General features: G+C 24.2%; 2 protein-coding genes across 3 annotated transcripts in view; both read right to left on the bottom strand.

The window, feature by feature from the left end:
- LOC114127678 (UDP-glucosyltransferase 2) overlaps positions 1–16,598 on the bottom strand; it is a 31,757-nt gene that overhangs the window by 5,912 nt on the left and 9,247 nt on the right. Inside the window, exon 1 of one of the 2 annotated variants that reach the window (XM_050203258.1) lies at positions 3,655–4,420. The exons of the other annotated variant lie outside the window; for it this stretch is intronic. The gene's annotated coding sequence lies outside the window, so the exon portion shown is untranslated. Of the gene's footprint in view, positions 1–3,654; positions 4,421–16,598 lie in introns of those variants that run through there. 2 annotated transcript variants of the gene reach the window in all.
- LOC114127698 (uncharacterized) lies at positions 5,368–15,924 on the bottom strand. Its single transcript, XM_027992023.2, has 9 exons — positions 14,953–15,924; positions 14,367–14,586; positions 14,082–14,301; positions 13,745–14,021; positions 10,067–10,130; positions 7,228–8,069; positions 6,086–6,305; positions 5,796–6,015; positions 5,368–5,703 (listed from the first exon to the last, which is right to left on the bottom strand). Exons 1-9 carry the CDS (start codon positions 15,751–15,753, stop codon positions 5,418–5,420), a joined length of 3,150 nt encoding a protein of 1,049 aa, XP_027847824.2. The 5' UTR covers positions 15,754–15,924; the 3' UTR covers positions 5,368–5,417.

Raw genomic sequence — 16,598 nt, forward strand, 5'->3', positions numbered from 1 at the left:
ATATTTTTAGGTTTTGACATTTTTTACCTGAAATAGTACAAACTGTCCGTGGTTTTAATTTTTTGTGGATGAGCGTATAAAGTGTCCTACAACCAATATTCATACATTTGGTTGTGTTATAGACGTCTCCACTACCTATTATTCCTAGTAGATAATATCTAACGCGTTTTTCGGTTTATCAGTTTATTATTCAATTATAAAGAAACTTCAAAGGTTACAAACATAACATATACTTAAGTAACGGAGGTTTTACAGAATTATCGGACAAAACAACACTAACCACTTACACAGATAGCGAGACACGGTTGGGGCCCGCTTGGTCCCAAGACTGACAACAAAGAGAATTCCTTCAGACCGTGGGACAGTATCACTCTGCGTGTTCACAATAAAAAATGCTTACTTACTATGTACAAGAGTTCACTTGTGATTAAAGCTAATAAACACTACCTAACATTGATAAATATCTGATTCAAGGTGGATATATCCACCTTGATCTGATTATAACCTAACCTTATCGGTTGTAGATGAGAAGGAAAACCGCGAATTTTTTTTTATTTTAGAATAGATATATTTTAAATTTTCAAAATATATCAACTCTTTTTGAGCTAAGTGTTGGTTATTAAAATGTTTCATTTTTTTCTTATATAATATTTATATAAAAAACTAAGTTAATAAAATCAACATATTTTAATGTAGATTAAAAATTATGCGCTGGATATAAATGCTAGAAACTACAAAGCTCTCATAAATTATTTATTACTCAATTAAAATTTATTTAAAATGTAAAGTTACAGTATTTCTGTCTATAAACCATTTAAATTTAGAAGTTTGACAATATTCATAAAAATTTCGCGAAAATTATTAAAATATTTTGTTCTTAGAAATAAATAAAAAATTGTATATTATACCTAAGATTTGAAAATGAAATACTTAATTTGTTATAAGTTAATCGGAAAAAAAATCTACCATAAATCCAAATTAATTTTTTATGAACCTTAAAATTTCAAATCCTTAAATAATGTATGATAAAACCTACATACGAGTTTGGATAAAGCTCTTACTTTTAAGTTTCATAATGTTACTATTGAAACTAAAAAAGCTAAATTTGAACTGATCAGTGTACATTTTTTGCTATGTTAAGCATATTTATAATGAAAATAAGAAATTCGTCTATAGCGTTTTCTGGATAAAATTTACATTATATTATTTTAATCGCAATTTTTAGATAATAAAATACTTAAAATTATTCGTCATATATTTCATATACATACTAATAACATAATATTATACGTATTAAAATTTAAAGTATTAACTAATTTGAGGTTTAAGTAGTGCAAAATTATTGTATAAATAATAATAGTTATGATATCACCACCTATAATATCAAATTACCTAAGTGCGGTGTGAAGTGTACATGTAGACATGACTATACAATAACAACAATAAAAAGATATGTGTAAATACCACTCTGTTATTCATTAGATGTCGAGTGGGTCAATATCATAAGTTTTAAAATTGAATTGTATGATATACTATTGTTTGTGAAAAAAATTTCTGATAGGAGACTATTCAAATGTCAATTATTTTAATAATAATAATTAATAATTAATAGGATGATATAATTTTTCCGAAAAAAATGCATTTATTGCAATATTATTATCTTATTATTCTAAAAACATAATATATTAATACTTATAAATTTGTAAATTTATTTATTTATTTTAACTTTATTATGACAAAATCCAAATACATATTTTTATAAATACTGAAGAACAGTAAAAAAATAGATTCATATAGTACCTATCAAAAAATAATATTATAAAATTATTTAAAAATAATTATTAAAATAATTATTTAATAATTTAAATATATTTTTTTTGTTTTTGAAACACAATAATATAACAAAAATTATTTTATAAATAATTATTTTACGGATAAATATCGAATGTAATAAACATTAGAAACTATAGGTTAGTGATTTTACAACGAGGAGAATGTTTTTTTTAACTTATTTTTTGTGTCTGTCATTACTTATATAATAACTTGAGAAGCATAGGTACACTTTAATTCGAGTTTCAAAATTCTGGACAGTTTCTAGTACAAAAAATGACCTTGTCTTTTAATTGATGATTTAAACATAATTTATTTATAAAATGTGTTGGCTCATTTTTTTATATTTATGTCGATAAATATTAATACAATTTTTTTTTATCGATCAAAACAACTTAAAAATGTAACATAACATTCCTTATAAATTAAACTTAACATTTAAAAAATTAATGATTATTTATTCACAGTTTTTTTTTTTAACGTATTTAAACAAAAATAAAGATTATTTTCTTGAATTATATTGGTGAATATATTGTAATTTAAAAAAAATGTAATTTTAGAAGCTTACACTTTTATTACATCTTCCAAATTATTTATTATTATTGTTAACTTTGTACAATCATATTTTATAATAATTATTAATTAATAATTGAACATAATAGAAAAATTGTTGACTTTTATAATCTACAATTAATAAAATTAAAAATTTATTAAATAAGTAATAATATTAGGTTTAGCCAGATTAAGTAAAATATAAATATCATATAATACAAAAAATATTCGAGAGTACATAAATCAATAAATAATTCTAATAAATATAAAAATATGTCATTATTAATAGTAATTTATAGTTGACAAATAATATTTACCGAATATTCTATTAAAATTTTATCTTTGAAACAAAATTAAATAATTTGATAAATAACTGTTATGAAAAAATTAAATTTAAGTTGAAGTTTATAGAAATATTGTTTTCATTGTTTTTATCACAACTCAATGTTATATTTTTATAGATAGAAAAAATAGTAAGTTAAAGTTTAAGAACTCATAATTTTATTATAATAATCATACGTACAATAATGGTTATTATAAGTACTTATTCCGACACTAATCACTGGGTAATATGAATTCTACTAAAAAAACAAAGAACACACCACACGCACGTGTAACGAGCAAAGCGGAACTAAACTAATTCATTATTTATAATACACAAATATTATATTAAAATAATATAGTATTATTCTTATGTAACTAAATAAATCTTAAGAATTCTAATATATTTTTTTTTTTTTTTTTGTAAAGAAAATTACTTTTCAAGTTCAAATAGCTTAAAATTTGTAAATTATTTAAAAAATTACATTTTTTACAGAAAAATATATATTAAATAAGAAGGGGAAGTATCACATTTCTGTGAATGATATATTTTGAATAATAATAAAAAATGTTACTAAAAGTTCAATGTTCAATGCCGTATAAACTTCAAACGCTATTAAAATATTAATTAGACGTAGGTATACTGAAAATTATTTCAATTAACCACCTAAAAAATGAACCAATTATATCATATTTTCTACTAGAAATAGTCCATAAAATTGAAATTATGAATATTTTTTTTACTATAAAACATGTACTTGCAAACATATAAAAATATGATAAACTTAACTCATTGTTAGACCAAAACAATCAAAAATCAAAAAATATTCAATAACTATAGTGCTTAGTTTAAAAAGATATTTATTAAAGTAACAACTAACCGACTATTAGTGCATAATCTCAATACGTGTAACTAATAATAAATAATGAAAGTAAAGACTTATTCATTACCTGAAATATAAAATTAACTGCGTTGATTAGTGCACACGTAGATGTAAATATCGTATTAAAATAGAGTAGAAAACTACAAAAAGTCTACAAAAAATTCTTAACACTAACGTACTTATAGTAAGTTTGTTTATTGTATTAATTTATACAACTGATATAATATATAAAAATAATAATTACAACTGCATTAATTTTAAATGAAGCGAAACTATTTACAAATCAATAAATAGTGATAGATAGTGTATATACCTAATATATTGTTGTGTGCGTGTACTCTTATGTGCTTATTTCAACAACAGAGTTAATTAAAATCCATAAACTTTAGTTTCGGTCTTTCGACGAAAAAAAAAGATAAAATAACAAATATCGTTCTAATATTTAAAATGGGTCGAGGGGATCACTATATAATTGATATATTAAATATGAATCAGATGATAAATCATAGTATGCAAATATTTTAATTTATACCCTATTGTCCCTATTATAATATTGTCATTAACTATTGAGTAAATAACTGCTCTTTGCCATCAAACAGTTTGAATACATTCGAACTATACATGTATAATAAATTAAAGTAAATCAACATAATATTTTTAAAATATTATTGAGTATAAACAATGCATAATACCTATACCTACATAAAAGTTTTAAATTCTTACGGTTCATGTTTTTGATTTATAAAAATAATTATCATCGCTAATGATTGTTAAAATTCTTAATTTCGTTAAATTCAAACTTCTACATATATCTATTAAAAAAAATTAATGTGTTTGTACATTTTTAAATTTTAAATTATCAGTATAAACTCATGAGGAACATCATACTACATTCTCAAATCTTATCAATCAAAGATTTTATACAAAATTGTAATTACTTAGTTATTTTTTTTTCGTAATTATAACAAATTTTTTAAAAATTTGAACTTTAAATGAATATAAAAAAAAACTATCATTGTATTTTTATAAATTTGTACAACTAAATAAAAGATGTAGGTATATAAGACCTTATATTAAATTTTCGATAATTTTGACCAAATGAATAATCAAATAATTCAATAAAAGCAATAAATATTAATTTATCTAAATGATTCATTATATAAATTTGATGATTTATATTCGATTTAATTAAAACCATTTATTGCAAAAAATTTTGATTTTGATTTGGTCCTTGAATCCTACATAATTTATTTTATAAATGTAAATATTTTAAATAATATGTAATAAAATAATAATATAACTACCTAATACAACAACAGTAATAATGTACAATAAAAACATTGATACCCTTTCATATTGAGTGCTTGAGATTTTAAATGAGGAGCTCCTTTATGGCGAATAACGTATCTCGTCCAATAATCAATGGTTTTCGATGGTGACAACGGGTGGTTTTTAAAAACGATACTTTATTTAAATTTAAATTTAAATTAATATTTAATTACAAAATAATTTACAAATTTCTATGAATTTTTTCAAAATTCTAATCTTAAAAACATATAAAAAAACATCATGACTTGTGAATATCTATATTTTGTAATTGAGAAACAAATTACTTATGAAGACCTTATTGTTTTACATTTCTATTATAGATAACTGATTATAAAATAATAAAAGATGTCTACACGGAAATTCAATATTATTTTTCAGTAGATAGATATAGCTAAAATACTAGTTTGGAGATCACAACCAAAATGTGTTGAAAATTATAAAATGTGTACAATTTCTAGTTTATATTTTAATATTTTATTTATTATAAAATACAAAAAATGTTTACTCAGTTTTTGATTTTGATTTGGTCCTTGAATTAAATATTATTTTTTTTATAAATGTAAATATCTTAAATAAAATGTAATAAAATAATAATATAACTAATACGACAACAGCAATAACGTCCAGTAAAAAATATTGATACCATTTCAAATTGAGTGCATGAGATTTTAAATGAGGAGCTCCTTTATGGCGAATAACGTATCTCGTCCAATAATCAATGGTTTTCGACAATGACAACGGGCGGTCTTTAAAACGATCAGAAGCAATTTTTGCATTTTGCGTGTACCTAAAATAAAAAGTTTATCATTATAAAAAAAATGGAAATCATATTTATTTTTAGTTCAATTTAATAAAAGTTTGGAAAATGGTTATTCATACTTTTCATTCTTGACGAGTTCTAAAACAGCCTTCATAAATGTATCTCTAGTCACAGAATCGAGATTCATTGAAATTGCCATCCCCGCATCTACTAAATTTTCTAAATTTCTTGATTGATCGAAGAATACAGGAAATCCAAGAACCGGAACACCGGCATCTACAGCCTCATACATCCCGGATATTCCTCCGTGACTAATAAATAATTTTACATTAGGATGCACTATAAAATATAAATTAAACATTTTTGTAAGTGTTTTGTTTTTATTTATTAATATTTTACCAAATCTTACTAAGTATATCTCGTTGAGGAAACCATTTTTTTATCATGATATTCTCTGGTTTATCAATCATTTCATCTTCATATTTTAGTAATACTCTCTGAGGAACTTGACTTAATACTTTTAAAATATCGTTTCTAATATTTTCTGGTATCGAAGATACTGTCACAACAGAACCTAATGTAAAAAAAATTACTCCTTGTGGAGAATTCTCGATAAATTCTAAAATATCCTGTAATAATTATAAATATCAAGAATTTTAGTGTTAAATACAATGTTAAAAGAGCTTAATAGGATAATATGCAACTATTAATATTTTTAATTTTTAATACTATGATATAGAGTTTCCAGAGTTGAATTTTTCATTAATTTTACTTTAAGGTCTATTTTCCAATATTGAGCATTACCTATTTAGAATTTAATACATAAATAATCGTTTATTATCTCGAAAAAAAATAGTTATGTAAATCATTTAATAAAAAACAAAGAAAATTTCTTTCTCAATATTTAATATTAATAAAAATTAATTTTCTGGGTCGATTGATACATTAGCCAAACATAGGTAATGTTTTGGTACAAAATATGGACCATTTACAATCTCTTGAATATTATTTAATAAAATAGTTAAGATGACGTAAGTATAGCCTCGATTTAGTAAGTCATAAATATATTATATCAAAATACACATGCATCAGTTCCAGTTTTGTATAGTTGTAATTTTAATACTATCATATTACAGTGAATTGAAAATGCTAGTATCAAACCACAGTTAATTTTATTTGTGTTCTCTTGTTTGTTCTCATAATTTTTTATTTTATAAGCGCGTTTTGAGTATACAAAATTTTAAAATTTTATAATGCGTATAACTTTCCGATAAAAGTCAATAAATTGATGATTTTTAATTAGAGAACACATTTATCTATTGTTCTTATCATTGAGTTCAATAATAGTGAATTCACATTGTAATTACTTAAATATACAAAATTAGACTACGAAAATTGGCTTAAATATTAACCATTTTTTATGACGGAAAATCACATACAAATTTGACGTTAACTTCATTATTTTAAATCGTAATAAAGTGTTATTTATTCCATAAATGGTGGTTTAATATTTTACGCTCCCGGCTTCTATATAAATAAAAAATTACTCACGTCAGGTATTTTTTTTGGCGGACTGAGATGTATACCACCGACTTGAATTACACTTGGTAATATAGGTCTTGAAGCATCGGAAATGAAATGTGCGTTGCTAAATATTATTGAGGGCTTAATTGGTTCGATTTGATCAAAAGCTTGTGTATCGAATAGTCTTGCAGACCAACTTTTGTACTGAAGCAAAAATATTGTATAAAACAACAATACTGTGTTTGTGAATCGATCAATCATTGTTCTAGGAATGCTGTGATCAGCTAATACATGTGACACAACAGCTGGGTTTGGAAAATGTCCTAAGACAGAATGTTCTACGTATGATATTAGAGGAGGTGGTGTGACGTATATTAATGGTAAATCTAATTTGGCAGATAAATATGAAACGCACTCCGATGCCATTAATTCAATGAAGATGACATCAAAATTAGATCTGGAATCGGTCATTATGCTTTTAATGAAATTATTTTCGTATAATATTTTACATGTTTTTCGACTATAATCGTTGACAAAATTAATTAAATCAAAATGTGAAGTTAATTCTTTTTGTACTTGGTCAATGCTTAACCTCATTAAAGATCTAATTTCATTCGATATATCTACTTCTGTATAATTTTCTCCATCACCACTAGGAAATGGTGTTAAAACTGTAACTTGATGGTCATGTTCTGTTAATGCACGAACTATTCCTTCCATAAAGTTCCAGTGACTCTTTCCACCTACTGCAGCAATAGCCAAAATTCGTTCTCCTCCAACTGGTTTAAAGTACAACGTAGCAATGCCGCAATAAAATGTAATAATCAGTATCTTAATTAATGATGCCATACTTAGTAAATCCTCGTTCCCTAAAAGAAACAGTAAATAATAATTATAATGAAGTCACATATTATGAGTGTTTTGTAAAATTATTGTCAATTCTGAAATTCTACATCTCGAAATTTAAATTTTCTGATAAATAGTTAGGGCTAGCTGAATATTGATCTTATATAATAAAAATCCAGTTAATCTTTAATATTATTCCAAGTTTTGATTAAAACGATGTTTTTTATTGTTTCTAGTAGTGTTTGTTCTTAATATTATACTTAAAAGTTCACAGTATTTTTCAAAACTATTACGTAAATCAAAATAAAAATTAAGAAAAATCAGAAATAGGAATTCCACGAACAAACAGTTTCAGTTTAAATGATTAAGTTTAATTCCATTAATAAATAGAAAAAATTATGTAAATATATCATACTTGTGATGTTGGTAATATATAACTTTTATAAAATAATGATTAAATAGAAAATAAAGTTGATAATCGACCATTTACCTATTCCGTAATGAATAGGAAATTAAAACAAAACTTAAGAATTTATTAATTTTTTTTTAATTTTTTAAAATCATCAATACAAAGATAATATATCAATGTTTTATTTTCTGTTTTAAATTTTAATGTAAAATTCAAAAAGCCATGTGAAATGTTGAATAAAATAGTAGCTGCGTTTGTGTAATCCTATATGTTATGCATAGAAAAATGAAAAACAAGCTTTATTCTTAATGACTTATATTTATAATATAATTATGAAACAAAAAAAAAAAAAAAAATGTGAATTTGTCGTCTCCAACACAACTTCGCTAAAGAGAGTAGGTATCGAACAGTACATAAATTATGTTACCTTATCAAATTTTTTGTGAAATATTATTATTTTTGATTTAAAATAAATTAAATTAAATATATTAGAATAAAAGTGACGGATTGAATTTAAGATTTATATAAATATAAATATAGTGTCAGGTACATGATACATGCAATATACTACCTATTTTTTATACAATTATTTAACCATATTGTGTGATATTAGAGTGCATTACAAATATATATTTAATGCCTGAATAATATTTAACTACCTATATGAGTTTGGCTGTTATTTAGATATAGAATTACTTACTTGGTATTTGATAAGATATTATCAAAAAAACATAACATTACAACATTTTAAAATGTATAGGATATAAAGTTGAGATTTATTATATTATATTATTTTCAACATTTGTTTTTAATATTAATTATTGTTATAAAAACATATCTATTACTTTAACGTTAAGATTATAAATATAAATCATGTTACCATTTAAATCATAACTTTGTTTAAAAATAGATAGAGAAATGTTGTACAAATAAAAACCACGGAATGGCTTTTACACCAATAAATTAGTCGACCACAATATAAAAAAATAATTAGATAATAACTTTTATTCATCTATATTCTACAGTAAGTTTCCCTACCACCATGGCATGCCGAAAAAGTGTTATTCAGGTTCTATATAGTTATTATATTTTTATGTTTGATAATCAACAAATAAACCATTTAGATAACAAAGTTGCTAAGTAAATAGCATAAATAGCATTTATGTTAAAAGAGATAACTTCTAGATTGAACCTTTATTAAAAAATAAATAGTAGATAAAAAAAAATTATTTAAATATTAATTCAAAATAAATGATTTTTATTTTTTTAGATAAATTATTAAAATTAAAAATATTCAATGCTATGTGTATTTCTTACTTATTATACATTTTTATATCAAAATAGCCTAATTAAAACGTTATTATTATGTGTAAAAAGTATTTTTTTTATTGTAATTTTAATTTATTATGCATCAGTTGCTAAGGGAAACCTAGACAATATAATTCGAAGATATTATATTATGCATTGTTTGCTAGTAACAATCTATATGTATTATGTAACGTGTTCTACAAATAATAATATTTAAAGTACACAAAAGTCTTAAAACAGGTTGCTAGTGGCAACCTAGTTTAACTATTTAAAATATAAATATAAAAATAGTAAGGAACTTACTTGAATTATCCCAATATAAAAAAGTGTGTTCACTAAAATCCAAAAAATGTGCACAACCACACCGTCATTCATCAAAACGTAAAATAAAATTTTTCATCTTATAACTTGATCATTTGAAGTGCTGTAAACGAAATTGAGATACATGAACTCAGGGTTGTTATTAAAGCACTGTAATCTAGAATAGCTACTTATTTTATTTATTTTAAGTTAATAACCTCTGTCATGTAGTGTTAGATAAAATTATATTTTTTTTATCCATCGAGAAGATAATGGAACCTTTATGACGTATAGCATACACTATACAAACAGAAGTTCGAATATAGTTCGAATAACCTACTCCAATATACGTAAATATAGCAACAAATAATAAGATCACACAAGTTAACGAATCAAATTCCAATACCTATTTGCAATAGTCAAAATATGTACATCAATGCAATCACGAAAATCACGAAATACCGCAAGAATATTAGACGTTTGCTGGAATGAGTCATTGGAAGCTTATCAGATCAAATCTATTGTCAGACAACGCCACAACGTATTTAATGTTACAGCTGCTTTAACACCGTTTATTGAAAGAAATTCAAAAAATTATACAGAAATATAAGATTCGATAATTACAACATATAACTTAAAGCGGTGTCCATAACCCAATAACGATATCAATAATGTTATTTCAATTCACTATTCCATTGCCGTCCATTTAAGTGTTAACTAATACACCCACTTTGATGTACACAAGTATAATAGCCTGATTTAAAAAAAATTACTTCAAGTGATCAACTTAAAATCTTATAACTTCGACACCATAAATTCTCCATCATTGGTCTTTATGAACACTCATTTCAAAGGCAATAAAGCTAGACCTTTCCGAATATTCCTCTTATGCAGCGTTATCACTTATCAGCATCTAACAATGATACCCTCGGCGATTGTAAGCTGCACTCTTAATACAAGTAAACACAAAATCACACATGTAAGCTGCGCCTGAACTTTAATCAAGTGTAAAAAGATGACATATAAACTACACCCTAGTAAAGTTTTAAAAATTATTAGTTATAGGTATAATATCTATATTCGTGAATATATTATCGGTTGTCTCGCGTTTTACTATACCAGTCGCAAATTGTTTTTGAAAGTTTTGATCACTTAATGATTCATGATTATGATTTAAATCTTATTCAGAGATTCTGTTATCATCGCCTACCGTTTTCAAAAATGTTGTGAAAGTTTTGATCGTACATCGCCACTTAACCTTGGGAGAATATAGAAATCAATCAACTTTATGAAACTTATATTTTGAAATAATTTCCAAGCATTTTTCGCGCTGCTACATGAATTGATTGGCCATCACGACATCACATTAATTTAATGTGAATACTTTAGACATTAGCAGACCAATGACGGATATAGTGATAAGCATCATTATTTTGTCGTATAACTTCACTAGCTATTGAATAACGTGTTGGTAGTTTTAGACAAAATAAAATTGCTGTAAGATAATTGAAAAAGTACATAATCATAAAGACTTTAACAAGTCAAAATTTTGTATGTTTTAAAAAACAGGGCACAGCTTAAGTTATCCGGCGCAGTTTCAATTACACCTTTTTAATAAGCAGAAAATTTGGGCGTAGTTTACATATGCCCCTTTACATAAGAAGGACAATCTTGCTGTAAATTTTAAAATAGTAAGAAATGATGACTATACAAAAAAATTCAAAATTTTAGGTTATAAAACAAATCATACAATTTATCCAGTATTATTTAATAAAAGTTTAAAAATATTTATGTTCACAAAATTTTAATACATTACATAAGTACTTAAGTAAAACATTTTTTTTTACTATCAAACGATTTAACCAAACAATTAAAATGTATATAACCGTAATTATAAAAATCAGTTAGTTATTGGAGATTGAGTAATACCACAATTTTGGTGTTTATAAAATATCTTTTCATTTTGAATTTAAATTAAGACTAATTATCTCAGAATGATTCTTATACAACACAGAATGTATGTAATATTCCTAAACAATGCTTAAGAAATATTAATATTAAATAACAATAAAAAAAGTAATATATATACTCTTATTATGTTATAATTAATAAATTATGTTATCGAATCAATCAACTTCTATGACATTTAGAAATTAACGCAGTTATAAGTAATATATATATATATATATTGAACATGAACATATTTAAAATATAAAAAAGTAAATAATATAAAATTCAAAAAATTGTCTTTTTGATTTTTTTTTTTAAATTAAGTATTTATTATGTATTTAAAAATTGAATACAATAATAGAACTCGGATTACTCTAAATTCATGTTTATTGTTTATTATATAATACTGCTTTAAAAATGTTAATTAGTGTTAACATATTTTAAATGATTACAATGTTATCAATATAGTTGAGATAAATCCAACATATAATTTAGATCTACAAACATCAGATATTATTTTATATAAGACTATACAGACAGAAACACGTTTTACATAATATCGTCATGAAATTACATCACACTAATGAAGTAATCGACAAGAATAGCAAAAAATTATTAAGATAATAACTTTTATTTAGCTATATAGTCATTATCATGTGTCCCGATCACCAAGTTGTGATATAAAAGTATTATAAAAGTATTATTCAGATGTTCCGAGTATTTATTATATTTTTATATTTCAGATAATTTTAAGTTACATTAATTTTAAAATGTTAGTTATTGTTTTTTAAGATTCATTGTGTTTGTACAGTAAAATATTTTTTAAATTATACTACATACATTTCCGAAATTGAGCGGAGCGATAAATGTATTACCTTTCGCAATGAGATTGTTTTTTTACTTATTTTTTATTTAGTTTTTGTGAATGTTAACACGGTAATTTATCGATTAAATGTTTTGGATTTTAACTTAAAATTATGTTCATATGAAAATCCAATTTTTGATCAAATTCAATTTTAGTTTTTAATGTAATTGAAGAACAAATGAATATATATACTTAAAATAGTATAACATTTTATACTTCAAAATAATTAATAAAGCAAACACATAAAATATAAAATAAAATGTACTTAGTAAAAATGTAAAAACTTAATTGTTCAGAATCATTACTCATTATATGCAATCATTTTTAACTGAATTCAAATTAAAATAACTTACACCGCAAAGACCAGGTTAACTTAACACTGTACTTCAAAATGGCACTTTCACCGTAATATTTAATTTAAAAAACTATACTAAAAAATTCAACACTTGTAGATTATAAAACAAAGAATAACATTTATCCAATATTATTTAATATTGTTTACAAATATATTATATAGATATTTACAAAATAATTAAACATTATATTAGTTATGTTAGGTTTCATTTTTACAAAATTCTTTTTCATTTTGAATTTATATAACTTATACTAACAAACTCGCGTTTTTTTTTGTATAACACAAGATCTATGAAACATTTCTAAACTATGCTTATACAATATGAAAATTAGATAAAAACAATTAAATTAATTAATAATATGAAATTCAAAAAAAAAATTTTTATTTCTTTTAAAATCAAGTATTAATTATTATTTGTTTGTGATTTTAACAGCTATATATGTGATAAATTTATTTTATTACATAACTAATTAAAAAATTGAATACCATAATAGTACTAAAATTATTCTAACTTTGGTTTGACAGTTTGAGAATATTTTAAAAAGTAATAATAAATAAATTTAAAAGCTTTGTAAGTAATAAATAAAACAAAATAAATAAATAATAATAAAACAACAATAACATCCAATAAAAAGTATTGATACCACGTCAAATTGAACGCATGAGATCTTAAATGTGGCGCACCCTTATGACGAACTACATACTCTGTCCAATAAACAACTGATTCTGCTGGAGACATCGGTCGGTCTTTAAATCTTTCAGAATTGATTTTAGCGTTTCTCATATATCTATAAAACAATAAAATATAACAAACAATTAATAAAATATTTATCGTATTGCTTACTCACTTTTCATTATTAGTGAGATCTAAAATATTTTTTAACAATTCATCCTTTTCAATTGTTAACAGATCCATTGAAATCCCCATTCCTGCATCAACTAAGTTTTCTATGTTTCTAGGTTGATCGTAGAATAAGGGGAATCCGAGAACAGGAACACCTGCATCTATAGCTTCAAATACACCAGATATACCTCCGTGACTAATAAATAATTTTACATTGGGATGCACTAAAAATTAATGTAATTATAATAGGTATTCACAATATAGTCATATTTTGTTTAAAATATCTCACTAAGTATATCACGCTGAGGAAACCAATTACTTGTCATTACGTTAATCGGTTTATCTTTCATTTCTCCTTCGTACTTCCATAATATCCTCTGAGATATTTGTGCAAAAGTTTCTTTAAACGCATTTTGAATATGATTTGGTAATGTTGACATTGAAATGACTGAACCAAATGTAAAATAAATCACTCCATGTGGTGAATTTTCAATAAACTCCAGTATATCCTTAAGTCAAAAAAAAAGGTTAATTTTATACTATTGATCAACCTGCAATACTATATAACATAACCGTTATGCTCTGATACATATTTCAAAACATTATGTTACAAAATGTAATTATATGTAATGTATAAAATAAACTACTCACAATAAATATTTAATATACTATGAACACTAAATTAATACTATTAACTAATGATATTCTTATAATTTTAAACAATGCACCAGGAGACTGGTAAGGATTTAAAGATGCTCTTACATATGTAAACATTAACAATTAAAAATTGAATAAATTTTTGGTGAGTCCTAACTGACTATAATTAATAGTCCAGTTATGGACAAATTTATTATATCAGTTTAATTATTACTTACATTTGGTATGTTACTTGGTGTTTTCAGATGTATTCCTCCGATTTGTATGACATTTGGAAGCATAGGTCTTGGCCCTTCAGTAATGAAATCTGAATTCATAAATATCAACGACGGTTTTATAGGTTTCACTAGATCATATGGTTGACCATCAATTTTTTTCAGCTCCATTTCTTTATACAATAATGCAATCAAACTAAAACCCAAAAGGATGACGTTTGTAAATCGTTGAACAAATGTTCTAGGTACCGCGTGATGAGCTAACAGATGTGAGACTGTAGCTGGATTAGATACATCCCCTAATACAGCATGTTCCATATATGTGATCATTGACGAAGGAATTACGTATATAAGTGGCAAATTTAACTTGAAAGCGACGTAAGATGAACATTCCGAGGACAAAAGTTCAGTGATAATAATATCATAATTTGATTTACCGCTTCTTAATATTTCTCGTAATTCCGTTTGTTCATGAATAATATTACAATAATAACGAGTCATATTCATGCCCAAAGGCACTATTACTGTAGCTTTTCCAAGACTATTTATTGATTCTAAGGCCTCCAATCCGACTCTTGATGGCAATTCCAAATAGACTTCTGTGTAGTTAGCCCGATTTCCAGCGAGGAATGGAGTGTATACGGTAACATTATGTCCATTGTCCGACAAAGATTGGAGAACTGCACTCATAAAATTCCAATGACTCTTAGCGGCAATATTTTGTATTGCAAGGATTTGCAATGCATCAACAGGTGCATAATATTTTATCAATACAGTAAGAATATAATACACTAATAACTTCATTGTACAAACAATGTGCTCATCATTACAGTTACTTCCAATGAACTGAGTAGCATATAAATATATTCACATTCTCATCAATATAATAGTGCCAACATTTAAACTTGAACCATAAAACACTTGATATATTCCACATTTACACATACAATGTATACCTACTTATGTTTTATAAGTAGGTACTAAATGATAATTTTTATTTATTTATTAGTTGACTAATTAGTTTATAATAGGTTTAAACTCATAAAATCTACTATAGGTAGAAATATACATTTTAATACTGATTCACGTTTATTATAAAATATTTTGTTGAAAAATTGTTGGTTAGTGGTTGACAATTGACATGTAAATGATTAGAACATTACCTACCATAATTCATGAGATAAACCAAACAGATATTTTAGATCTATAAATATTAGATATTTTTTTATATTAGACTACATAAATAAAAAAACGCTGTACATAGAGTCAAGAAATAAACTCACACCAATTAAGTAATCGACCACTATGAAAAAAAAATCATGAAAATAATAACTTTAGTTTATGTATATTCAATACCAAGTTTTCCAATCACCATGTCATGCCACAAAAATGTTATTCAGGTGTTGTATGTAGTAATTATGTTTTTGTATTTCTAATAATATTATTTTTCAATAGTTTTAAAATGTTAATAATTGTTTTTTATGTATTAGTCCAGATAAATATTTTTTTAAATATACTACATATATTTTCAAAATTGAACAGAGCGATAAATATATTGATTTTTGCAATGAGTGTGTTTTTTCAGTTAGTGGAAATCTGTACACAGTAGTTTATTGATGAAATGCTTCATTTCTCAACTTTGAAGAGTT

This window comes from Aphis gossypii, chromosome 3 (assembly GCF_020184175.1).
Source record: "Aphis gossypii isolate Hap1 chromosome 3, ASM2018417v2, whole genome shotgun sequence".
NCBI lineage: Eukaryota > Metazoa > Arthropoda > Insecta > Hemiptera > Aphididae > Aphis > Aphis gossypii.